The sequence below is a fragment of the Narcine bancroftii genome, chromosome 3, assembly GCF_036971445.1.
Source record: "Narcine bancroftii isolate sNarBan1 chromosome 3, sNarBan1.hap1, whole genome shotgun sequence".
NCBI lineage: Eukaryota > Metazoa > Chordata > Chondrichthyes > Torpediniformes > Narcinidae > Narcine > Narcine bancroftii.
In genome coordinates this window covers 61,439,689-61,466,409 of record NC_091471.1, presented here as the reverse complement: position 1 = coordinate 61,466,409, position 26,721 = coordinate 61,439,689, and the positions used below count along the sequence as shown (strand labels likewise).

Genomic DNA, 26,721 nt, shown 5'->3' with positions numbered 1-26,721 from the left:
TTTTCTAAAATTCCATCACTTCCTCTGACAGCTTGAACAATTTTACCTTCACTCCCTATCAATGTCCCTCATGATTTTATAAATCTTGATGACTTCTCCACCACCCATCCATCAACTGTCCTTTGTTCCAGGGAAAACAGTTCCAGCCTATCTTGATGAAGGGTTCTGGCCTGAAACATTGACCATTCCTTTTCTCTCTCTGCTGCTCAACTCACTGAGTTCCTCCTGAAAATTGTTTTTCACTCCATATTCCAGCATTTGGAGTCACTGGTGTGTCTCCATGCAATCCAATCTTTCCTTGCAAAACAAACTCTCCAGTACAGGCAACATTCCTGTATGTCTTTCTGTACCCTCTAGCATAATCACATCCTTCCTGCAGCATGGTGACCAGAAGTGAACACAACACAGATAAATTAACAATTTGCACATTTGTGCTGTGATATCTTCTCTCTTATTCTCATTGCCTCAGCCAATGAAGGCAGCCAAACTATATGCCTTCTTCATTACTCTTTACCTGTGTTGCCATTTTTGGGGAACTATTTAAGTATTATCATGGACCTTTTGTTGTTTGAAAACAAACACCAATACAGTTGCAAAAACAAACTTTATTCACTTTGCAAAGTGTCCTTTGTCATAGCAAAGAGCTCGAATAGCTACCTTTACCACAAAGGAGATTGCTTACAGAATCAATTGTTTTTAAGTTCTTATCTCTAGGTTCTGGAACATTTTAAGGGACTGGCCCTTATAAATCATCAGTTCATCTCTGATGTGCAGTAAATAACTTGAGAGGCTGAAACCGAGTCACTGATTTACAGGCTTTTTTTCACAATGGATAGGGAGCTCATCCTGTGCCATGTTCCAGGCTTTCTGGGGAAGGGTCAAGATGTTAGAGGCTTTGTACAAGGCCAAGAGAGGGAAGGGCCACTGATGCAGTCAAAGAACAGGTGAAACCAGGTAATCAGGAATTATAGCAGTTCACCACATTCACCCCTTATTTTTTTTATTGTCCAGAGGGATGACGCAGATTAAACCATTCCAGTGTCTTGATCCTCCATACTGACTGGCGGATCATCGGTTGTTGGTTGTGGCCAGGGCCGCTGAGTCGACCTGCTGAGGGTGTGATGGCTCAGCCGGAGTGACTTGGGTGGGGAGAGGCTGCAGTGGTATGTATTGTGTGTCCATGGAAGGGGGGGGGGAATCATACTGCTTGGTGGGTATCTTCCTCTGGGTCCCCCACTTGCAAAGTCCTGGATGGAGACCGTTTCCTCGTGCCCATCCAGGTAGGCCACTTGCGCGTATTGGGGGTTCGTGTGGAGGAGCTGAACCTTTTTGACCAGGGCGTCAGTTTTATGGCCCCTCACGTGTTTTCATAGCAGGAACAGCCCTGGAGACATTAGCCAGGAGAGTAGTGTGGTCCTTGAAGTGGATTTCCTGGGGAAGAAGAAAATTCTTTCATGTGGGATAGCGTTAGTGACAATACATAACAGAGATTGAGTTGCGTGGAGCGCCTCTGGAAGGATCTCCTCACAGTGAGAGACAGGCAGTCCCCTGGACTTTAAGGCAACGAGGATGGCCTTCCACACGGTGCTGTTCTCTCTCTATCTGACTGTTTCCCACCCCACCCCACCCCCCCCCCGGGTTTGTATCTCATGGTCGTGTTGGTGGTGATACGCCTGGCCAGCAGGAATTGGTGCAGCTCATCGCTCATAAACGAGGACCCCCCCAGTCGACAGGTACCCAAAGAGGGTAAACAGGTTGCGCAGGGCCCCAATGACTCTGATGGTGGTCATATCAGGCCAGGGGATGGCAAAGGGGAACCGTGAATACTCCTTAATAACCGTGAGGAAGTATATATTGTGGTTGGTGGAGGGAAGGGGGCCCTTGAAGTCCATGCTCAGGTGCTTGAAGTGGCGTGTGGCTTTTATGAGGTGCATCCTGTCTGGTTGGTAGAAGTGCAGCTTGCACTCTGCACAGACTCTGCAGTCCCTGATCATGTCTCTGACAACCTTAATGGAGTCTGGTAGATTCTGACATTTAATGAAGTGGGATGGCAGAAGTCATTGTGGAGGGCTTTGAGGCGATCCACTTGTGCACTGCCACATGTCCCTTGTGACAGGGCATCTGAAGGCTCGTTGAGCTTCCCTGGCCTGTACAGGATGTCGTAATTGTAGGTGGAGAGCTTGATCCTGCACCTCAAAATTTTATTATTCTTTATCTTACTCTGCTGTTTATTGTTGAACCTGAATGCCAGGGCCTGGTGGTCTGTGAGCAGGGTAAAATGGCTGCTGACCAGGTAGTGCCTCCAGTATCGTACTGCCTCAACTATCGTCTGAGCCACCACCTTTACAGAGGAATGTTGGACTTCAGGAGACGGGAGGAAAAGGCCAGCCTGATTAAGGGAGGTGGCTAGGACAAAATTGGATCTGTTGCTCCCCACCTGGAAGGGGGCAGATTCATCTATCCCATACGTTGTGGCTTTCGCAACGCCCTCCTTTATGCGGCAGAAGGCTCCCCATGCTTCATTTTAAGGGGGAAGGAAGTGGACCTGATAAGGGGATGGGCTTTATCTGCATAATTTAGAACCCATTGGGCGTAATAAGAAAAAGAACCTTGGGCACCTTCTCAGGGCCTTGAGCCTGTGTTGAAGGGGGAGGTCTGCAGAGGCTGCATGTGGTTAGGGGTCAGGGCCAATGACCCCATTCTCCAAACATACTTATCCTTATTGTAGGTCAGATTAAGGCGTTTGGCATTGATGAGGAATTTCTGGAGGTTCACGTCAAAGTCTTGCAGGTCGTGGCTGCAGATGGTGATGTTATCCAAATATGGGAAGGTGACGTGCAAGTCGTTTTGGTCTACCATCCAGTCCATCTCCCATTGGAAGACAAAAATGCCATTGGTGACACAGAAGGGGACCCTGAGGAAGGGGTAGAGCCAAGTGTCCACCTCAAGCTGTGTACTGTCAATTCTCAGGGCGGATGAGGAGTTGGTGGTAGGTGGATTTCAGGTCTATTGTGGAGTACACATGATACTGGGAGATTTGATAGACCATATCCATGATGTGAGGGAGGGAATATGCATCCAGCTATGTGTAGCAATTAATGGTTTGACTATAGTCGATCATCATTCTGCGTTTATCCCCACCCTTGACTACCTCTACCTGAACTCTCCAGGGACTTGTGCTGGCCTCAATGATCCCCTTGTGCAGGAGTCATCGTACCTCTGTCTTTATAAACTCCCTTGTCTTCCTTACTGTATCGCCTGCAGTTAGGGGTGAGGTTGGCAAACAGTGGCTGAGGATCAATGTGGAAGGTAGAGAGACCATGTGTCCATTGGACCTTCGGGGGTGGGGAGGCAGAGAGAGACCATTTAAGGAGCTGTTGGTTGCCGGGGGTGGGAGAGGGCCATCATATTGTATAGTGACACTGGAAGTCTAGCCCCAACAGTACTGGTCTGCAGAGCTGTGGCATATGTCATGCCCTGCACGGTCAGCGTCACTGTAGTGTAGCTGTGGATTTCTGCAGAGTGAGATTTTTGAGGCTAGGGTGAATTTGTAGGCTACCGGTTTTGGCTCAAGGGAATAATGTTGGACAGTGTCAAGATGAATATAGCTTTGTGCTCCCACTTTTGAAAAGGCATTTAGTCACCTGGTTGTTGATAGAGATGTCCATCATGGAGGAGGTGAGTTGGTGAAGGGGTTTCTGGTCCAGTACCCTGAGGCCAGGGTTGGTCTGTGGTCCTACACTGACTCGCCATCTGGCGGTGCCCACGCAGCGGCATGGATCTCCCCAGAAGTTGGTGGCGTTTAAGATGGCGGCCCCATGTTGTGGCGTGGTCATCCCTGGAAGATGCCAGTATCCAAGATGGCTGGGGCTGGAGGGCTCTGATTGGCATACTCTTAAGTAGTGGCCCTTCTTCCTGCACGGAGCACAGTGCATCTCTTGCAGGGCAGTATTTTTGGGGGTGTTTTGCCTGGCTGTAGAAGTCGCACTTCGGGTGCTCCTGGGAGACAACAGTTGTAGAGGTCTCGTTAATCAGTCACAGTAGTGGACTGGTGGCCTGTTGGCCCGCATCCCAGGATGGCAATCTCCAGTGACTTCGCAAGACTGATCGCCCCTTTTAAGTTTAACTCTGCGCGAGTAACCTCTGGCACATGTAGTCAGACCTGATGATGGCAACATAGGCATCCAGATCATGTCCTCCATATTTTGGGCCTGGAAGGTACACGTCTGTGCAAGTCCCCACAGGGTCTGGAGGAGCTCAACGTCTAATTTTCCCAGTCGCTGTCTGTGGGTGGCCAGCATGTGCCTGGTGTATATTTTGTTAAATTTCTCCCTGTATTGTCCCTTGAATGCCATTGCTTCCATGAACATAGTGGGAATACTCGGGATCTGACCCGGGAGAAGAGAAGATACAGTCTGTTTACATTGGTGGTCACGATGCTGGCTGAGTTTTGTAGGAAGACCTCGAAACAGCAGAGCCAGAGCTCAAAGCTGTCTCAGGCATCAGGTGACTATGGATTGATCTCCATCTTGTCAGGTTTCAGGAGTTAGACCATTATTGACGATGAAAACAAAAAAATTGTGTAGAAAATTGATGCACAGTAAATAACACGAGAGGTCGAAACTGAGTCACTGATTTACAGGTTTTTATTTACAATGGACAAGGACCTCATCCTGTGTCGTGACCCAGACTTTCTGGGGAAGGGTCAAGGTGTTAGAGGCTTTATACAATGTGAAAAGAGGTAGGGGACACAGGTACATTCAGAGAACTGGGTGTAATCAGGAATTCAGCAGTTCCACCACAACCTCTCACCACTCTACCAAATAAGGAGTTTTTTATCAGTTTCCTAGTTTGTAACAAGAAAGGAATGTTTTCCAAGGCTACATCCCATCCCCTTTAAATTCCAGTTGCTATTTTAAGCTACAGTTTCTATTTTAAAACTTAGATTTTCATTATATTCTAAAATCTACTTTCTTTTTAGAACATAAGAACTAGGAGCAGGAGTAGGCCATTTGGCTCATTAAGTCTGCTCTGCCAGTTAATAAGATCATGACTGATATGATAGGCTCAACTTCAGTTACCTGCCTTTCCCCCCCCCACCCCCCCCACCATATCCCTTAATTCCTTGACTATGCAAAAATGTATCCAATCTTGTCTTGAATATATTTATTGAGATTGCATCCACTGCTTCCATGGGCAGAGAATTCCATAGATTTGCCACTCTCTGGGAAAAGCAGTTCATCCTCATCTCCATCCTAAATCTACTACCCTGAATCTTGAGGCTATACCTCAGTTCTTGTCTCACCTACCACTGGAAAAAAAACTTGCCTACCTCTATCTTATACAAATGTATAACATTATGAAAGAAATAGATAAGATTCCCTTTCATTCTTCTGAATTCTAGTGAGTAAAGTTCCAGATGATTCAATCTCTCCTCATAAGCTAAACCCTTCATCTCTGGAATCAATCTGGTGAATCACCTCTGCAAGGCCAGTATTCCCTTCCTCATAAGAAGACCAGAACTGCAAGTAGTCCTCCAAATGCGGTGCGATGGATTTTGTTATATTTTATATTGTATATAGAAATGTTTTAAAGGAAATAAATTGTGGCAGGTTCTTTAGAGTAGGTCACATACAAACACTTCAAAACAGATCACATTTAAAATGCCAGATCTCTGCTCAAGTCAGACAGTCCAGGCTCCGAATGCCTTTACAAAAATTTTGAAGAATGCCTATAAGGACTTCACAAGTAGGTGTTAATTGGACATGCTGTGGAGTAATGGATTATTGTTTTGGAAAGCAACAGATGAACGGACTCGAAGATTAGGTCTGATGCCACAGTCTGTCTGAATGCAGTTTGCTGTTCTAGGAAGGTCATGTGGTTTTGCAAACAGAGTCAAACAAGCTTTTCTCTGTGTGAGAGAGAGAGAGAGAAAGTTTAGTTCTGTGGTTCAGCAGCAGCAGCTGGGTCTGGAACATGACAAGCTGGCAAGCTTGTGGAAATAAAACATTTTGAAGACGGGTTGTGAGTTTTTAGTTCAGCCTGATCAAAACCCTTGTGGTCCATACAAGAGGAGATGGCTGGCTGTATAATGTTTCACTTGAAATAAGGGAAACAAATATGAACTCTGTGGTGAGCTGAAAGAAAGAGGTTATCATCTGGAAATCCCTGATGGTCCAAGTTTCTTAGACAGACACTGAAGTGGATGATCGGAAAAAATCAGTTTGTGTCCAACGAGCAACAAATTTCTCTCTGAAAATGCCAACAACCTTCCTGAGCAGTAACCATTTACCTTTCAAGACCTAAGCCTGGTGAAATTCATAAATGTTAAATTCTGTGCACAGTGAGAAGTGATATTGGACTGTGAATCAAAGAACTTTTCTGAATTTACACGCACATTACATACATGTGCGCTTAGAATTAGAAGGGGGTTAAGTTAGGTTAGCTAAATCAATAGCGATAAGTTAAAATGTGATCCTGTTTTCATGTTTAAAGATAATTAAAAGCAACTTTTGTTTATGTAACCATTTGTCTTGGTGAATTTTTATTGCTGCTGGGTTTTGGGGTTCTCTGGGCACATAACAGCAGCCTCACCAGTACAGTTGCAGCATAATCTCCATGCTCCTAAACTCGATCCCTTTAGCAAAGAAGGCTAACATTCCATTTGCTTTCCTGATAGCCTATTACATTTGCAAACTAACCTTTTATGATTCATGCACAAGCATTCCCAACTCCTTCTGTACAGCCACATGCTGCCATCACTTCCCATTTAAGTAATAATCTGATCTTCAATTTTTCCTTCCAAAGTAAATAAACATTGTACTCCATTTTCCAGACCTTTGCCCACTCACTTAACCTGTCTATATTTCCCTTCAGAGTCTCCGTATACGCTGCACAATTTGCTTTTCCATTCAATTTAGTGTCATCAGCAAACGTAGATTCACTACACTCTGTCTCCTTTTTCAGATCATTAATGTTTATTGTGAACATTTGCGAGCCCAGAACTGACCCCTGCGGCACACTGCACGCCACTGATTACCCACTAGAAAAATACCCATGTATCTCAACTCTGCTTTTTGTTGGTTAACCAATCCTCTATCAATGCACCCCTAACTCTATGCATCTTTATCTCATCTTTAAGTCTTTTATGTGGCACCTTATTGAACGTCTTCTGGAAATCCAAGTAAATGACATCCAATTGTTCCCTTATATCTACTGCACTTGATGTATCCTCAGAATTCTAGCAAGTTTGTCAAACATGACCTGCCTGAATCCATGCTGCATTTGCCTGATGGTTCCAATTTGTTCTAGATGCCTCTTTTTTCTTCTTTAATGAAGGCTTCAAGCATTTTCCCAAAACCACAGATGTTAAACGAACTGGCTGAAAGTTACCTGTCTTTTGCCTGCATCTTTTTTTGAACGGCGTGACATTCATTGTCTTCCATTCTGCCCAGAATCCAGAGATTTTTAATATAGTTGGTCACCAAAGCACCAACTATAATTTCTGACATTTCTTTCAGTACCATGGGATGCATTCTGTCAGGACCAAGGGACATGTCTGTCTTTAGGCCTACAAATTTGTTCAGCACCCCATCTTTAGTGATCACTATTGTATCCAGGTAGCCACTTCCCATTGCATGCATAACCTAGGTCTTTGGCATGTCCTCCATTGTGAAGACCGACACAAAATAGTCATTTAAAATATCTGCCATTTCCTCATTACCCAGTACCAATTCTTCTTTCTCATTCTCTAAGGGTCCTACATTCATGTTAGCCACACTTTTCCACTTTATATAATTATAAAAACTTTTGCTGTCCATTTTTATATTTTCTGCCAATTTTTTAATAATCTATCTTCCTCTCTTTATTGTTTGCTTGTGGTCCTTTATGAAATTTTTTTAAAAAAAGAAACAATTTTCAAGTTTCCCACAGCTCTTGGTGACTTTGCACACATGGGCTTTTAATTTGATGCTTTCCTTTATTTCCTTAGTTATCCAAGTATGGCTGTCCCCATACTCGCTTTTAACTGGAATATGCAGGTAGCCTCTGACTTGCGACCTATACGACTTATGACCTATACGACTTGCGCACATATAACTGAATTTATATAAAATTTACATGGCTTATTTTGTATTTCACAAACTATAGCAGGGATACAGGGCATGTAAGAGCTAAAATGTGTGCACTTACCATGTTAGTTGGTATTCCGGCATCCATGGCTGGGCACAGCTATCTTGATTCCTGTGCAAATGAGCGAGCCTTTGGTAGGCAAATGTGCCGTGGGTTCGCATACTGGCATTCGGTTGGTGCATGCGCGAGAGTTAAGGGCGCAAGTTCAATATCTTCAGTACACTTAACTCCCAGATAGGCGCCAATTGGACACCAATACACAAACCCACCAAAATCTCATGTGCCAACCCAACTCCAGTACACAAACCCACCGAAGTCTCGTGCATGTGCCAACTGAACTCCAATACATGAACCCACCGAAGGCTCACGCATGCGCCAACCAAAGATTTGTGCATGTGCACAGGAATGAAGGTGGCTGCACCCAGTCCTGGGACCCCGGAATGCTTACTAACAAGGTAAGTATGGACTAAAATGTGGAAAGATTTGTCAAGGTTGATTGACATATTCAGGAAGCTTGAAGTTATCATTAAATGTATGATTATATAAAAAAAAATAAAAAGCTTGTTTCAAGACTTCATACTCCATGCATGCAGGCACAATTCCAACTTTTGTTCATTCCGAGATGCAACCAATTCTTCAGTCCCTATTATGGTTGTAAGTCAGGTTCTTTTGATGAGCACCGTGGAAAAATCTCTTTGGAAGTTCTTCCACTGTTCTTCAACCATTCTGCCATATAGTCTGCGTTCCAAGTCTACACAGGACAACTCTTAATTTCCCTTGTTTAGGCATAATACACTGGTTTGAGACTGAATTTATGCCCCTAGGGTTGCCCCCATTGCTCAATTATACACTCTAGCACCCTACCATTCACTGTGTATGTCCTTGTGTAGTTTAACTTTCCAAATGTTTAACTTTGCATTTGTAGGAGTTAAGTTTCATCTTCTATTTCCTTTCTCTTTTTCCAAGTTGATCTATATTCTGTTGTTAAAAATTAGACAACCTTCCTTACTATTCAGAATATCTCCAATATTGGTGTCACAAACCTGTTACACCTGCAGATTCAGGGATGGTTAAATGTTTTCAAAGAATGTGAAAATAAAATGCTTTAAGGTTTATATATTCATGCGAGTGAAGTTTTTTCAGTGTAAATACAGTATAGTATTTTTGTCTTTTAAACTGTTTTTTTCTCAATGCAGGTGTATTAGTTAAGCATTATAAGAATAAGTCTCAAGCAACTGGAAAATAAACTTGTCCAGCATATACCAGTCCCCATAGGTGCCAGCGGTTTTACTGTAGATATTGTCTTTGCAGCATTATTCATTAAGGCAAGCACTCTATCTTGCTATCATGATGCCTTTGAATCCCTGGAGTCAAAGTAGGAAGCTTGTCTATCTTTTAACTCTGCCATCTCTTGCTTATCTGATATTAAGAATTAATTATCATTTGGCTGTTACTGAAGGCTACCTTTTGACTTGCCTATCGTATTCAGTAAAATGTGTGCTAGATGGCCCAGCTAAACTGACTTTCACTCTCCTCTTAACTTTTCATTTAATTGACTCCTTCCCATAACCTTGTTTTATGATTTGATAATTATTGGTGGTGTGGTTTAATTGTTCTATCAATCCGAGTCTCCTCCACTCCCCTCCCCAACTTCTATACATTCTCCACTCCGATCTGAAGTAACCTGTGGATTCCTTTAATCTTGGCTAAGTGAGTTGCTGTTTAGGCTAGAGACTTTTCCTTCTTGTATCTGCAATTTTTGTGTTTTGGTCTTAGCACATTGTTTGAAAGCATCTGAGCCTTTCTTTGTTTCAGTGGTTACCTTCATATTTGTTCTGTTTACCTCCATATCTGTTCTGTTTTCTCTTCTTTCAAAATGCAGTTTTTGCTTAAAAATATAATGAGTAATTTAGAAATTATTTTAGTGAAAATTGATTATTTGATATAAAAGCCTTAAATTAATGAATATAATTACTTCTAGGCAACAGCAGAGCAGATTCGACTTGCCCAAATGATCTATGATAAGAATGATGTAGATTTTGAAGAGAAAGTTAAACAAGTAAGTGAAAATGCATTGAGTTTTTAAGAAACCAATGGTTCCCCCTTTTCCTACCCTGTTCCCTTTTTCCCCCGTAATCAGACTTTTTAAATTGATATATCAAAGCATTTGATATAAGCATTTTAATTTGTTGATTTTTAAATGATTTGCGTGTTTTCTATGGTAGGTGTTATTGATTTTGTGTCTGGATCTATAAGAAGCTTGTAAGCCATAAGGATGAGTTTGGAATAAATTGGTGGTTGGGATAATTGGAGGTAAGGGGCCAGTCGTTCAGTAAATTTTGTACATATTCATGTGATTTTATGTTTTAAAAGGTAATTTTATTTGATTATTTCAGTTGATGGAAGTTACAGGAAAGAACCCAGATGAAAGTATAGTTGCACTTCATGACTGCAATGGAGATGTGAACAGAGCAATCGACACTCTAATAGAAGGAAATTCAGATACGGTATGGTACAAGGTTTTTGCTGTTCATCAGTGTTGGATGTGATTGTTTTCTGATGGGAAAAATATTACAGTAAAATCCCCATTATCCGGCAACTACAGGGATCACAGATGCCATAAATGTGAATTTTCCAGTTAACTGAGACTCGCTCTTCCAATGCCTAACTAATACACCTGCATTAAGAATACAGTGTTTTAAAAAAAATACGAAATAAATGTAAAGTACTGGTAATTTAAAAAAAATTGTAGTCTTTAATTATATAAAGTTCACTTTAATCATGTAATTTACAAAATTTAAAGTCGAACCCCAGTTGCTGTGACTGTAACAGAATTGTGCTGGCCACTACACTAACTGTGTCATAATTAACCTCTTCCCCCAAGTTTATAGATAAAGCCTTATTAATACTGATAGGAAGACAGTTTGGGAAAGTTGTTGCAATGGCAAGCATCATCGGTCAGTTCTTCAACCTGGGTGCAGCCATTTCATTTCAGCACAACTTTATTCAAACAGCTGCTTCAGCCAGGGTACTCTGGTGGCTGAATGTTTCCTCCCATCTTCACCAAGGCAACCCGACTTACCTCCATGAAAGTGTCCTCGTGCTGACAACCTGACTTGCCTTCACGCAAGTGTCCCTGTCAGGTCCTTGGTGCACCATCCTTACGCTGACAACCTGACTCGCCTCCATGCAAGTGTCCTTGTCAGTCCCTCGGCGCTCCTTCTCACACTGATCACCTGACTCATCTTCACACAAAAATTGTGCATGCATTGAGGGATATTGCTAGTTTGGTGGGGCAAACCTGCACATTTCCAACGAAGCCTCAGCGCTCCACTGCGGGGTCCATCTGCCCAGTTGTTTTAATCACAACGTCTGTTTATTTACTTATTTTTTTCCTCAATTTTTTTGCCAATGGTTTGAGTTTCTGATTTCTTGAATTGCAGATAATGGGGGGGGGGGGGGGGTGTTTATTGTATATTTCTTGCTTTGTTTTTATGGTTTCAAACTATATTAAATGGGTTAATGCAGTGTATGCATTCAAGTTGGAAAAAGGTTGAAATAAAGAGATGAATCTTGAAACTGTCTTCCTCAAGAACAAAAATAATAAACGTATTGCTAGTCCTAAAATTAATTTGTTTTGTGAACATTAGGATATGTTAAGACAAAAGTTTTCTTCAGCTGTAGAGCTCACCCTATCCTTTTCTTTCTTTGTTATAAGCATTGGGATAAGAATGCAACAGAAGCACAATTGCTCTCAAACAGTCTTTCCATCAAATTAATTTTATTTTAGTTTAAATTGAGTGATAGAGATTATATTAACAGGTTAAAGATAAAGAACATGGTACAGCACAGCATGGAAACAGCCCCTTTGGCCAACATGACTGTGCCAAACATGGATGCTGAAATCAAACTAAAAATCTACTTACGCTAGATAGATATCTCTCGATCCTCTTCATAGTCATGTGTCTATCTAAAAACCTCTTGAATAGTGTATCTGCTTCCACCACTACTACTGGCAGCCATTCCAGGCATCTGCCACTGTATTTAAAAAAAATAAAATTGCCCTGTATGTGTCCCTTGAACAACCTCCCCCTCACCTTTAACCCTTTGGATTCCAGCCATTTTTTTTGTTTTCCATCAATAAACAAGGAGATAATATAACTGACTGTTATAGAATATATCAATATTTCCCAGGAATATACATACATGTGTTTCTCCCCCTCCCATTCCCACCCCCTAAAAATAACAAGGGAAAGACTGAGAAAAATAAAAAAGAGAAAGAAAAAAAGAGGCTGGATGTGGTGTCGGCACTTCCATTAAGTGTCCATAGAGGCTGTGGAGCCATCCTCTTGTATAATTACTTTTATTAATCCATCTATTGGTAAATCTCAAAGTCTTTTTATCGGGGTGGCTACAGCTATGCTCCCGTGTACATCAGATATGGCTGCCATATTTTAACAAAGGCGCTATGTCGGTTTCTAAGATTATACGTAATTTTTTCCATGGGAATATAGCTATGCATCTTGGTAATCCATGTACTGATAAGAAGAGGAGAGTCAGAATTCCAGGTCATCGCTATGCATTTTTTTTTGCTATGGACAAAGGAATAAATATGAATTGAATTTAGTTAATTTGTAGCTATGTCCTTTTTTTTCCACAAACTTTATTTATTCGTTCAACAAGGTTATTACATACAGTAGTAAAAGTACATATTGTGAACAATAAAACATTTTTATAAAAAAAAGAAAAAAACACCCCCTCCCCCTCTCAGCCAGCTCTCTTTAGGAGAGCCAAAAAAAAAGAAAATTAAGATATAAATTAAAAAATATTTACTAAAATCTAATCAAAGTAAATTTAAATGTAAATGTTCTGAATATAAAGACCACTTATTAAGAAAAAAAGAATAATTATCATGTAAAACATACGTAATTTTTTCCATTACCAAACAAGTTTTCATCTCATTATGCCATCTATTTATATCAATCACATTAGCATTTTTCCATGTACTTGCTATACATTTTTTTTGCTACAGATAAAGCTAAATATAAAAAAGCAATCTGAAATTTATCTTATCCCTAATCTTTCAAAGGCTTCAACTTACCCAACAAAAATATTGTCGGGTCTAAAAGTATTTTAATCTTATACAAATGTTCCAAAATCAATTGAATTGCTTTCCAAAAAGATTGTATATGTACACATAACCAAAGAGCATGAAAAAAAGTTCCAACCAAATTACCACATCTAAAACAAGAGTCTGATTCACTAAAACCATATTTTTTAAACTTTTCAGGTGTTAAATACAATTGATGTAAAAAAATTATAATTAAGCATTGCATAACGAACATTTATCAATCTAGTAACACTATTATGACAAATATCTAACCAGTCATCCTCAGAAAAAATAAAGTTAATATCATTTTCCCATTTAATCTTAGATCTATCCCATCCCTTTTTTTCCATACTTTCCTGAAGTTGATAATAAGCAAATAAAGAATTCTCATTAATACCAAAATCTTCCCTCATTTGATTAAAGGATAAAAATTTACCTTCTTTAAAACAATCCCCCAGATTTTTTATGCCTTTAGATTTCTAATGTAATAAACATTGATTATGCATTGAAAAAGGAATAAGTCAATAATTTACCCTTAGAACCTATTGTTCTATTTTTTCTCATCCATAATTTCATTAAATGCTTTAGTATAGGCACATTATATTGTTGTAATAAATTAAAATTCCACCGAAACAAAAATGGATGTATTTCAAATTCAAAAATATTCGCCATCTCAATTTTAGCCCAACTAGGGGGCCGTTCCAAATCCATTAAAGAACTAATAAATTTAAATTGAGCTGCCTCATAATAATTTTGAAAATATGGTAAACGTAATCCTCCTAATGCATATTTACAGGTCAACTTATTCAAAGCTACTCTCAGAAATTTACCCTTCCATTAAAAATTCCCTAACCATTTTATTTAAATCTCGGAAAAAATTCTTATTAAGTAAACACGTAATTGACTGAAACAAATATTGTATTTGTGAAAAGATATTAATTTTAATTGTATTTATTCTTCCAATTAAATTTATAGGAAGGTCCTTCCACTTAATCAAATCAGCTTTGATATTTTTCATTAACGGTACATAATTTAATTTATATAAAAATTGATAATCAACATCCACATTTATACCCAAATATTTAATTCAATCAGTCCACTTCAAATTGATAATATTCTTATAAACTGAATAATCTCTTTAACCCATCGGTAAAATTTCACTTTTTTCTCAATTAACTTTATATCCAGACAAAGATCCATATTGTGTTAAACATTCCTTCAAATGTAAAAGTGACTGAGCTCGGTTTGTTAAATACACTTTATATCCAGACAAAGATCCATATTGTGTTAAACATTCCTTCAAATGTAAAAGTGACTGAGCTGGGTTTGTTAAATACACTTTATATCCAGACAAAGATCCATATTGTGTTAAACATTCCTTCAAATGTAAAAGTGACTGAGCTGGGTTTGTTAAATACACTTTATATCCAGACAAAGATCCATATTGTGTTAAACATTCCTTCAAATGTAAAAGTGACTGAGCTGGGTTTGTTAAATACATTTTATATCCAGACAAAGATCCATATTGTGTTAAACATTCTTTTTAAGTGTAAAAGTGACTGAGCTGGGTTTGATAAATACACCAATACATCATCAGCAAATAGATTAATTTTATACTCCTCATCTAAAACTCTCATACCTTGTATCTGTATATTTTGTCGTATCAACTGTGCTAAAGGTTCAATTACTAATGCAAACAAAGCTGGGGATAAAGGACAACCTTGTCAAGTTGAACGAGTTAATTTAAAAATTCCAAGATCTGACCATTTGTCAATACCCTGGCTATTGGTTTATTATATAAAGTTTTAATCCAACCAATAAAAGAAGGACCAAACTTAAATTTCTCTAAAACTTTAAATAAAAAGTTCCACTCAACTCTATCAAAAGCCTTTTCTGCATCGAGAGATATCACCATCGGGTGGTCAGGGCATTGTCGGTAGTTATTAATCAAACTAATCACTCTAAGAATATTATCTGAAGTATATATTTTATGAAACCTGTTTGATCAACGTGTATCAACTTAGGTAAAAATTTAGCCAATCGATTTGCTCATTCTTTAGCTATTATTTTATAGTCTACATTTAACAAAGAAATTGGTCTCCATGAAGACACCTTCAACGGATCTCTATCCTTCTTAGGAATTACGGTAATTAAGGCACTAGAGCATGATTCAGGTAAATCATAATGTTCATTAATCTGTCGTATCACATCTCCAAACACTGTAGATAAATCATCATAAATTACCTTATAAAATTCAACCGAAAACCCATCATTACCATTTGGCATTTGGCATTTCCAACATAGCCAATTTAATTTCTAAAACAGTAAAAGGAGCCTCCAGCTCCAATATATCTTCTAATACCGGTAATTTCAACATCGATAAAAGAGTCAATCGATCCAGTCTCCTGTTTTTCCTCGGAAGTAAATAATTTCTTATAAAATGAATAGACCTCATCGTTAATCTCACGAGGTTTGTAAGTAACCGTTGAATTTCGTCTAACTGCATTTATAACCCTTGATACCTGTTCTTTCTTTAACTGCCATGCAAGTACCTTATGTGCTTTCTCACCCCATTCATAATACCATTGTTTAGATCTATTTATCAAGCATTCAAATCGATAAGATTGCAACATATTGTATTTCATTTTCAATCTAGACAATTATATTTTTTGATTTTCTGTCACATCTCTCTGAAATTCCTTTTCTAATTCATCAATCTGTTTTTCTAATTCAAGACTCTCGGTTGAATAATTCTTTTTAACCTTAGAGGTATAACTAATTGTTTGACCTCTCAAGTAAGCTTTCATAGCATCCCACAATATAAATTTTCTCTGAATGGAATTAACATTTTCTTCCAAGAGATTGATTTGTTTTTTAAAAAAATCAATAAATTCCGCTTTCTTTAACAACATCGTATTAAATCTCCAGCGATAAGCTGCACAAATTTTTTCAGAACTCTCATAAGTAAAATACAACAAAGAATGATCTGAAATGACCCTACTTTTATATTCTGCTTGCAATATTTTCCCCTGTAAATGTGCCGATACTTTTTAAAAAAAAATCAATTCTAGAAAAAGTTCAAAATTCAAATCCAAGCTTTGATGAAAGATTTTAATTTAGTGGATATTTGGCGACGTCTCAACCCAACAGAGAAGGACTTCTCCTTTTATTCATCTAGACATGAATCTTTTTCTAGAATTGATTTTTTTTTTTTAGTATGTTCCCTGCTCCACTCCACACCTGAAGCACGTCCTTGGCACCTCTGGTTTTGCTTTGTGAATCTTTTGCGGTGTGAGGAAGAGCTGGTGTAGAAAGTTGTATTGAACCAATCAGTATCTAGAATTAATAGCTGTTGTCACACTGTCTCTACACCAATCCAACCAACATCTCTTATCAATCATGATGCCCAGGACTGACTCCCATTTCTCTCTTGATCTATGTCACCCCTGCTTGGGGATTTTACCTCGGAGTCCCGAGTATATTCTTGATATAAATTTGGGTGTGTTTTCCAGTCGAAGTAACCCTTCAGCCTTATTCCTTAAGAATGATCTTAATTGGAGGAAGCAGTGAAAGGTCCCATTAAAAACAAATCTTGTTTACCCTTTAGCTGCTCAAAAGACATAAATTGTCTTCCCTTGTAGCAGTCCTCAATATGTTGGATCCCCTGCCAATGCCAAATCTCCAGGATTTTATTGCTCATGGGCATCAATTCATTGAGTCAGTAGTCCCTTTGGCGATATCTCCACTTTCTGTCCAATACATTCATTGATCTCGTTCCAGATTTTAATCAGATGTTTCAGTATGGGGTTATCTTTTATTTTTGCTATTAATTTGGCATTTCATTGGTATATGAAATCCTTTGCCATCCTCTTTCTCCCATTCATGCAATCCCATTTGCACCCAGGTGGGTGGTTCCTCCTCCTCAAAAAGGGTGCAAGGGTGAACCTTGACTGAGCTGCTAGATAATATTTCTTAAAATCAGGAAACCTTAGACCACCCCTTCTCCCCCCACCCCATGTCAGTTTTGTCAAGGCTATTCTAGGTACTTTCCCATTCTCGATGAATTTCCTTATGCTACCATTCAGTGCCGTAAATAAAAGATTGTGGCAATGGAATTGGCAAAGACTGGAAGAGGTATTGGAGTCCCGGCATCACCTTCATCTTTATACAGTTAACCCTTCCCATTAAGGAGATGGGCAGATCCTCCACCTCATTAAGTCACCTTCAATCTTTTTCAGCATAGGGGGTAGTTGAGTTTATATAAATTTTCCAGGTATTTCACAGCTCCTACATGCCAACTGAAATTGCTGTTTCTTTGATATTCTTCGTGGTCAAATTTATTCAGTAGCATTTTTCTCTGTTGGCTTTTTAGCCCGATATTTTACCATAGTCCTCTAGGGTAGTAAGCAATTTTGGCAAAGACTTGGCCAGGTCCGACAGGTACAACAACACATCATCTGCCATTAGATTTATCTTGTGCTTGCGCTGACCCACTTTGAATCCCTTTATCATTGGATCTTTCCTGATGGCCTCTGCCAATGGTTCAATTGTTAAGATGAACAGAGGACAACCCTGCTTGCTGGGCCTACTGAGGGGGAAGGTTGGTAATATTTGTCCATTTGCACTGACATTTCCAAAACTTTAAACAAAAAAGGCCATTTTAGCCGATCAAAGGCCATTTCTGCATTTAACGTGTTAAGGATCCAGAGGACCTCCAAACCCAGCAGCATCGGGGTTTTTCAAATGATAACCTCTTCCAGGTCACCACAGAGTTCCTCTGGTTTCCCTTATTTCAGGTTAAACACTCTAGCCAGCCAGTTCCTCTTGTAAGGACCACAAGGCTTTTCAATAGGCTTAACTCAGAATTCACAACCTGTCTTCAAAATGGGGTTTTCAACCAAGCTTGCTAGCTTGTCATGTTGCAGACTCAAAAGCCACTGCAGAAGAGTTCTCCCTCTCTCTCTTAGAGAAAGTCTGTTTGGTCTTTTCCTCTCTCTCTGCTTGCAAAACCACATGCCTTCCCACCCCCTCCCCCCCCCCCCCCCCGCCCCAAGGCTCCAGATCCAATCTTTGAAAGATTTTATCAGCCTCTTGAGCCGGGACTCTTCCATTTGCACCTGCTTTTGAAATTCTTTAGCAAAGCAGTTTCATTGTTTTTGCAAAATCACTGGTGCAAAGTTCTTGCATTTTAATTGAGATCTCTTTTGTGAAGTGTTAATGACTGTTTGTGAAGTAACCTACTCTCTAAACCCCCACAATCTATCTCTTTTGAAAACATATTTATATAATATAAAATATAATATAACCCATCACACATGAAATTATTATAATTGGATCATGTTTTTCCTGTGCCAAGTGTATAATGTTAAATAGTCTTCTCCAGTTGTTAGTGGAGTGCCTCTTCCTGATGAAGCCCATAGGATCTGGATCTTATCAACTTGGGAAGGTACCAGCCCACCCTATTGTCCAGTGCCTTGGCTATTATTTTGTAATCTGCATTTAATAGTGAGATAGGCCTGTATGGGGGTGGCTTCAATGGGTCCTATTGGGTAACACCACAATGATAGCTGTTGAAAAAGATTCCGGGAGAGTGCATCTCTGCCACCTGATTCACTACACCCATTAACAATGGTGTCATTAGGTCTTTGAATTCCTTATAAAACTTGGGGCGGAAGCTGACCTCTCCCAGAGACTTGTTTGTTTGTAATGTTCCCAAAGCCCATTCGATTTCCTCACTGGAAATTGGGGCATCTAATTCCGTATGGTCCTCCTGAGCGAATCTCGGCAACTTAGTCTCCGCCAAGAACTCAATTTTATTTATGTTTCTTGGTGCCTCGGATTGATACAGTTTCTCATAATAACTTTTAAAGGTGTCATTTATTTCTCTTGGGTTGTATGTTACTGAGCCCGGCCCTGACTGAACATTAATCGTCCTTGAAGTTGCCATGCCAAAATTTTGTGTTTTTTCACCTAGTTCATAATATCATTGCTTAGATCTCAAGAGCGTTTTTCCCACTCTATGTTTGCAGAGTGTTGTATTTAAGTTTCTTATTTTCCAATTCCTGATATTTCTCATTCAATCCCAGGTTTTGATATTCTTTTTCCAATTTTATGATCTCCTGTTCCAAAGTCTCCACCTCAGTCAAGTGTTTTTTTAAATACTTTTAGTATACAAAATTATTTGCCCCCTTAGATAGGCCTTTAGCGTGTTTCAGATGAAAAAAATTATTATTTGAGGGGCAATTTGTTTCACAAAACAGAGCAATTTGACTCCTTATACAAGTACAACAGCATAGCATTAAGGCACCACCTATAAGCATTTGCTTGTTTTACAGGCATTGTTATTTGGAAGCTCAATGGTGAGCGGTCTGATACTAACCTTGCTAAATATTCCAACTCGAGCACTCTGCCTTCCAACCGGGTAGAGATAAATAAATAATCAATTCTGGTATGAAAGTCATGGGACTTCGAGTAAGAGGAGTAATCCCTAGCCTGGTTCCTTTGCCTCCATATGGCTATCAAATTTAATTCTTTCATAAAGGCCATAGTGGTTTACACCACCTTGGACCTCATCAATGTCTTTGTTATCTAGAATAGGGTCCGGACCAAAATTTAGATATCCACCAATTAATATGTTCTGTTTATCCTCTGCAGCCCTCAGAAAAGCATTTTGCATAAACTGCTCATCATCAAAGTTTGGTGCATCGAGATTTAGCCATGCCCATGGTTCCAAATATAACTGGCAGAGTACCATTACAAACCTCCTGGCTGGGTCTGTAGCTCCACCATTCACCACCACTGGGACCCTTTTGTGTATTAAAATGGCCAACCACCCCCCCCCCCCCACCCCCGCCCCCATCCTTAGAGCTGCAGGAGGAAGAGAATACCTGCCCAACCCAGTCCCTTTTAAATTTATCATGTTCCCTTTTCATTAAAGTGCATTTCCTGAAAGAATATTATATCTGCACTCAACTTTTTAAGGTGAGCCAGGACCCATTTCCTCTTTATGGGGCTGTTTAAAGCATTCACATTGATACTAATAAATTTTATAGTCTTACTCATTTGTGTTTCTATATCTTATCTTTTCACCTTCACAGTACCCCCATTTGTCTTGAATAGTGCCCTCCTCATGCCTTTCTGTCATTCATGGTCTTTCCATGCCGACTTCAACACCAGCCACAAAGGGAAAAAAGAGAATAAAAATATCCCCCTTCCCATAGACAAACCTAGGTAAAATAAAATAAACTTTTAAAAAAAAAATCCCCAATATATCAAAGTTAACAAGTGAAACATTCAAAATATTCCTGTCCTCTGTTTTGGCGCCTCTCCTCTCTGGTCCTGTGCCATGTTCCCTTCTAATTCTAGTCTCCTTGTCGTGTGCTATCTTTTCTCTCGCCCGGCCTGCACTGCAGCCTTGTGTAGCCTCTTCTGCCTCAAGCTCCCATTATTTTCCCCGTTAATACATTAAAAAAAATTAAGAGAAAGTATATAGCCCTCCATTTCCTCAGATCATTATAACACTTTATAACACCCCAGCAGCTATGTACAACAATAGCCTCAATCGTTTTAATTGTTTTCGTGAATCAATAATTATAAGACTGTAATGACCCCTCTTTGTTCCATAGCTTCTCAGGCATTCTGTCCATGGTTCTTTCAGGGGTTCGATTCAGCTTGTATTCTTGGAAGCTTACACATTTCCTAGTAATTCCAGGACACATAACATAGTGTCCTGTGGCTCCTTAAAATGTTTCTCTTCCTCTCCTAGTAGCCTGATTTTTAGGATGGTTGGGTACAGCATTGCATATACTACTTTTTTTTAATCTCTCAATATTATTCCTGAACTGGTCAAATTCTTTTTGTTGTTTTAGCAGCACAGGACTCTGGTCAGGAAGAACATCAGTCTCTTCCCTCCTCCCCCCCCCCCAAGAATTCCACCAGTCCCCCATCTCCCTTGATCGAGTCATCACTGCCCTTAGCACTATTTCCTGGTCCTGGCTACTAACAAACTAGATTAGAACTGACTTTGGGAGTTGATTTGGGGTGGGACAGTGACTGATTGTCCGATGGGCTTTTTCTATGGTTAGGGGGGCTTGAAATCGATCCCTTCCCAACACTTTGGGTATTTAATCTTCAAAGAACTCCACAGAGCTCTTCCTCCCCCTCTTTCAGGTCCAATAGTCGAATGTTGTTGCATCAATTGTAGTTTTCCAGATAGTCTAACTTATCTATCAGCTTTAGGCCCAATTTATCTCTTAGGTTTGCTCTTATTTGAAAATAACAAAATTGCATTATTAGGAATTGCATATTTATTTTTTAATTGTTCAAATGACATAATTTGTCAGTGCTCATAACCATCTTCAATATACCTGATCCCTTGATGGGACAAGATTTCAGATTTCAAACATTTGATTACCCATTGTACGTGGTATAAGATTATTATGAGTCAGAGGAGTTTTAGGAGATGAGTCCCCCACCCACACAATTTGTTTCAATTTGTTGATTGGCACCTTTCGTCTCCACGGAGTTCTTCTAGTGTTCTGTTTTGTTATTCTGGATTCCAGCATCTGGGGTCCTTTTTGAACAATTGGACATATAATGTTGAAGTCTTGCTATTATATGGTGATACAGTACTTGGTTTTAAAGCCAGAAAGTCCTGGAAATGCTAAAGTCATGGAGAAATTGTGTAGGAAAAAGCAGTGTTAACATTTCAGGGAAATGGATGTTCTTTCAGATTTTAATTATATTTAGGATTTGACCTTCTCCTGTAATCCAGAAGAGTATTAGCTCTTTTAAATGCAAACAATCATCAAATTCTGTGGCTCTACAATACTCTTATTTACTGATAGTTTTCTTTAGTAGGTTCCACTAGTATGCAGTGAATCAAACTTTAACTTATCTCTATTAACTTAACTAACCCAACTTAACCACCTTCTAATTCTAAGTGCACGTGTATGTAAATTTAAGAAAAGTTCTTGGGTTCATAGTTCAATCTCATTTCTCATTCTTCCAAGTTCACTGGTTGCAGGCAATTCTTATACTGGACACAGAATTTAACATGTATAAAGTTCACCAGTCTTTGACTCTCTCACTTGCAAAACCCCTGACCTTCTCCAGCAAACAATAGGAGTTAATCTTCTGCTCCCATCTGTTGTTTTAGGTAAACAAACCTCTCAACGTTCTTTGAGTGAGCACTTTGCAGAAAGATCAGAAGCCTTGTAAAAACAGACAACCTGGCTCTTGAGGTGGGGCATGTGGAGATTTAGTAGCACAATTTTAGGAGGTGATTAGGGAAGGAATTAATAAATAGAGGTGGCTTTGAAAGGTTATATAATTTGAAATGCCATGAATGCAGTAGAGATGTTTCAAGAAAGGACCACTAGATCATGCATCTACAAGGGGATCGGATGTCAGAAGCCACTGATCATGTACCTTCTCTTTGATCAGAAAGTATCAGTTGAGTTGTAGTAACCAGAATATGTGTGTTATTCCTGGGAAAAGGGGAACACAGAGTCAGTGACTTTTGAAATAAGGAAGACCACTTTCTTTTCTCTTTGGAAAAGAGGACAGAATTATACTGGGTCTATTTTTGTTTGACCTCTTTGTTTAACCCTTTTCTGGGTTTGTGAATTTATCATGGAAGAAAATAACCATATTCCTTGTCTCTTTGAAAAGAGAGCAGAATTGTGAATAAAGAGACCTGAAGATATGATGTTTAAAAGTGCTTTGTAATTATTTCTGAACTGAGAATTTAAGACCTTCAAGCAAGACTAAAATTATGCTGAAGTTTTAAAAATTGTCCTTTCAGAATGGGTCTTTATTACACACACATTTATATTTTACATTTACGCGTAGTAGGGTTAAATTTAGAGTTAAATTTAGAGATAAGTAAGAAATGCTATGAATAGTTTAATTAAAAAAAATATTGCTTTGAATTTACCATTGACTAGTGAATTTTCCATTGCTGTTCCTGTGTTAGTGCTAACAAAGTCCCTTGAGTTCCAAAAATAATTGAAAGGGTTGTTCGTTTATAACATAAATCAGTTGCTCAAAAATGATGTATAGTGGCAGATACAATAGCATTACAGATTGGAGAAATCTGTATCCATTGGAGTACCTTCCATTGCACTCTTTTCCACCAATCTGCATCGCTGTCACTCCTCAAATTGATTCCCAACCCAGTTGTGAAATAAGGATGGTTAACAAGCTAGTGGAATTTTTTGAGGAGGTTTAAATATGAATGATTTCTATTTGTAGTTGAACTTGTATATCCAAAATATGATTTGGGAATTTTTAGATGTATCTATGGCATATTGGAAAAAAGACTTAATTTTAATTTAGATAAACAGCACGGTAATAAGCCATTTTGGCCCACGAGTCTGTGCTGCCCAATTTACGCCCCATTAACCTACACTCCTGTATGTTTTTGAATAATGGGAGGAAATCGGAGTCCCTGGAGAAAACCCACGCAGACACAGGAAGAATGTACAAACTCTTGACAGCGCAGGATTCAAACCTTGGTGCTGTCCCGATGGCTGGCACTGTAAAGGCATTGTGCTAATCGCTTCGCCACCATGGCGTGATACTAAGTTTTCCATGTTGATTACATTGGACACCTGTTTGGAAAAGTACATGAAATTTTCTTTTTCTTTGGCTTGGCTTCTCGGACGAAGATTTATGGAGGGGGTAAAAAGTCCACGTCAGCTGCAGGCTCGTTTGTGGCTGACAAGTCCGATGCGGGACAGGCAGACACGATTGCAGCGGTTGCAAGGGAAAATTGGTTGGTTGGGGTTGGGTGTTGGGTTTTTCCTCCTTTGCCTTTTGTCAGTGAGGTGGGCTCTGCGGTCTTCTTCAAAGGAGGTTGCTGCCCGCCAAACTGTGAGGCGCCAAGATGCACGGTTTGAGGCGTTATCAGCCCACTGGCGGTGGTCAATGTGGCAGGCACCAAGAGATTTCTTTAGGCAGTCCTTGTACCTTTTCTTTGGTGCACCTCTGTCACGGTGGCCAGTGGAGAGCTCGCCATATAACACGATCTTGGGAAGGCGATGGTCCTCCATTCTGGAGACGTGACCCATCCAGCGCAGCTGGATCTTCAGCAGCGTGGACTCGATGCTGTCGACCTCTGCCATCTCGAGTACTTCGACGTTAGGGGTGTAAGCGCTCCAATGGATGTTGAGGATGGAGCGGAGACAACGCTGGTGGAAGCGTTCTAGGAGCCGTAGGTGGTGCCGGTAGAGGACCCATGATTCGGAGCCGAACAGGAGTGTGGGTATGACAACGGCTCTGTATACGCTTATCTTTGTGAGGTTTTTCAGTTGGTTGTTTTTCCAGACTCTTTTGTGTAGTCTTCCAAAGGCGCTATTTGCCTTGGCGAGTCTGTTGTCTATCTCATTGTCGATCCTTGCATCTGATGAAATGGTGCAGCCGAGATTGGTAAACTGGTTGACCGTTTTGAGTTTTGTGTGCCCGATGGAGATGTGGGGGGGATGGTAGTCATGGTGGGGAGCTGGCTGATGGAGGACCTCAGTTTTCTTCAGGCTGACTTCCAGGCCAAACATTTTGGCAGTTTCCGCAAAACAGGACGTCAAGCGCTGAAGAGCTGGCTCTGAATGGGCAACTAAAGCGGCATCATCTGCAAAGAGTAGTTCACGGACAAGTTTCTCTTGTGTCTTGGTGTGAGCTTGCAGGCGCCTCAGATTGAAGAGACTGCCATCCGTGCGGTACCGGATGTAAACAGCGTCTTCATTGTTGGGGTCTTTCATGGCTTGGTTCAGCATCATGCTGAAGAAGATTGAAAAGAGGGTTGGTGCGAGAACACAGCCTTGCTTCATGCCATTGTTAATGGAGAAGGGTTCAGAGAGCTCATTGCTGTATCTGACCCGACCTTGTTGGTTTTCGTGCAGTTGGATAATCATGTTGAGGAACTTTGGGGGACATCCGATGCGCTCTAGTATTTGCCAAAGCCCTTTCCTGCTCACGGTGTAGTAGGCTTTGGTGAGGTCAACAAAGGTGATGTAGAGTCCTTTGTTTTGTTCTCTGGGATTAGTTTGAAATCATTGAAGTTTGATATATAATGATCAAATAGTTTTTGCTTGCATCCTGTATATTTTTGGGAAGTATACGCAATGTGAAGCTTTGCTTTTCTCTTTTCTCTTTGGCTTGGCTTCGCGGACAAAGATTTATGGAGGGGTAACGTCCACGTCAGCTGCAGGCTCGTTTGTGGCTGACAAGTCCGATGCGGGACAGGCAGCGGTTGCAAGGGAAAATTGGTTGGTTGGGTGTTGGGTTTTTCCTCCTTTGTCTTTTGTCAGTGAGGTGGGCTCTGCGGTCTTCTTCAAAGAAGGTTGCTGCCCACCGAACTGTGAGGTGCCAAGATGCACGGTTTGAGGCGATATCAGCCCACTGGCGGTGGTCAATGTGGCAGGCACCAAGAGATTTCTTTAGGCAGTCCTTGTTCCTCTTCTTTGATGCACATCTGGCCAGTGGAGAGGTCGCCATATAACACGATCTTGGGAAGGCGATGGTCCTCCATTCTGGAGACGTGACCTACCCAGCGCAGCTGGATCTTCAGCAGCGTGGATTCGACGCTATCGGCCTCTGCCATCTCGAGTACTTCGATGCTGGAGATGAAGTCGCTCCAATGAATGTTGAGGATGGAGCGGAGACAACGCTGGTGGAAGCGTTCTAGGAGCCGTAGGTGATGCCGGTAGAGGACCCATGATTTGGAGCCGAACAGGAGTGTGGGTATGACAACGGCTCTGTATATGCTAATCTTTGTGAGGTTTTTCAGTTGGTTGTTTTTCCAGACCCTTTTGTGTTATCTTCCAAAGGCGCTATTTGCTTTGGCGAGTCTGTTGTCTATCTCGTTGTTGATCCTTGCATCCGATGAAATGGTGCAGCCGAGATAGGTAAACTGGTTGACCGTTTTGAGTTTTGTGTGCCCGATGGAGATGTGGGGGGGCTGGTAGTCATGGTGGGGAGCTGGCTGATGGAGGACCTCAGTTTTCTTCAGGCTGACTTCCAGGCCAAACATTTTGGCAGTTTCCGCAAAACAGGATGTCAAGCACTGAAGAGCTGGCTCTGAATGGGCAACTAAAGCGGCATCGTCTGCAAAGAGTAGTTCACGGACAAGTTGCTCTTGTGTCTTGGTGTGAGCCTCAGATTGAAGAGACTGCCATCTGTGCGGTACCGGACGTAAACAGCGTCTTCATTGTCTATATAGTCACAAAATAAAAGTGTAACAAATAATCCAGAATGTAATTAGTACAGTGTGTAAGAGAAACTCAAAGATCAGACAAAATCCATTGAAAGCAAAAGGTAGTCAATAATATGGGCTTCAGCCCTTTGGGAGTGCCAAAAATATTAGGCAAATTCCTGAAATAAAATGGAGAGGTGAAGGGGAGAAACACAGGCTAACAGGTTACAATGTGAGGGGGAAGAAGTGAAAGAAGCTGAGAAGTGATTGGGTGAGAGGGCAGAGAGTG

General features: G+C 40.4%; 1 protein-coding gene across 2 annotated transcripts in view; it reads left to right on the top strand.

Annotated features, from left to right (window-relative positions):
* Nucleotides 1-26,721, top strand: part of ubap2a (ubiquitin associated protein 2a) — a 157,844-nt gene that overhangs the window by 25,292 nt on the left and 105,831 nt on the right. For both annotated transcript variants that reach the window (XM_069924156.1, XM_069924157.1), the window contains 2 exons: nt 10,112-10,189; nt 10,527-10,637. In XM_069924156.1, coding sequence (XP_069780257.1) covers nt 10,112-10,189; nt 10,527-10,637 — 189 coding nt within the window. The remainder of the gene's footprint in view (nt 1-10,111; nt 10,190-10,526; nt 10,638-26,721) is intronic.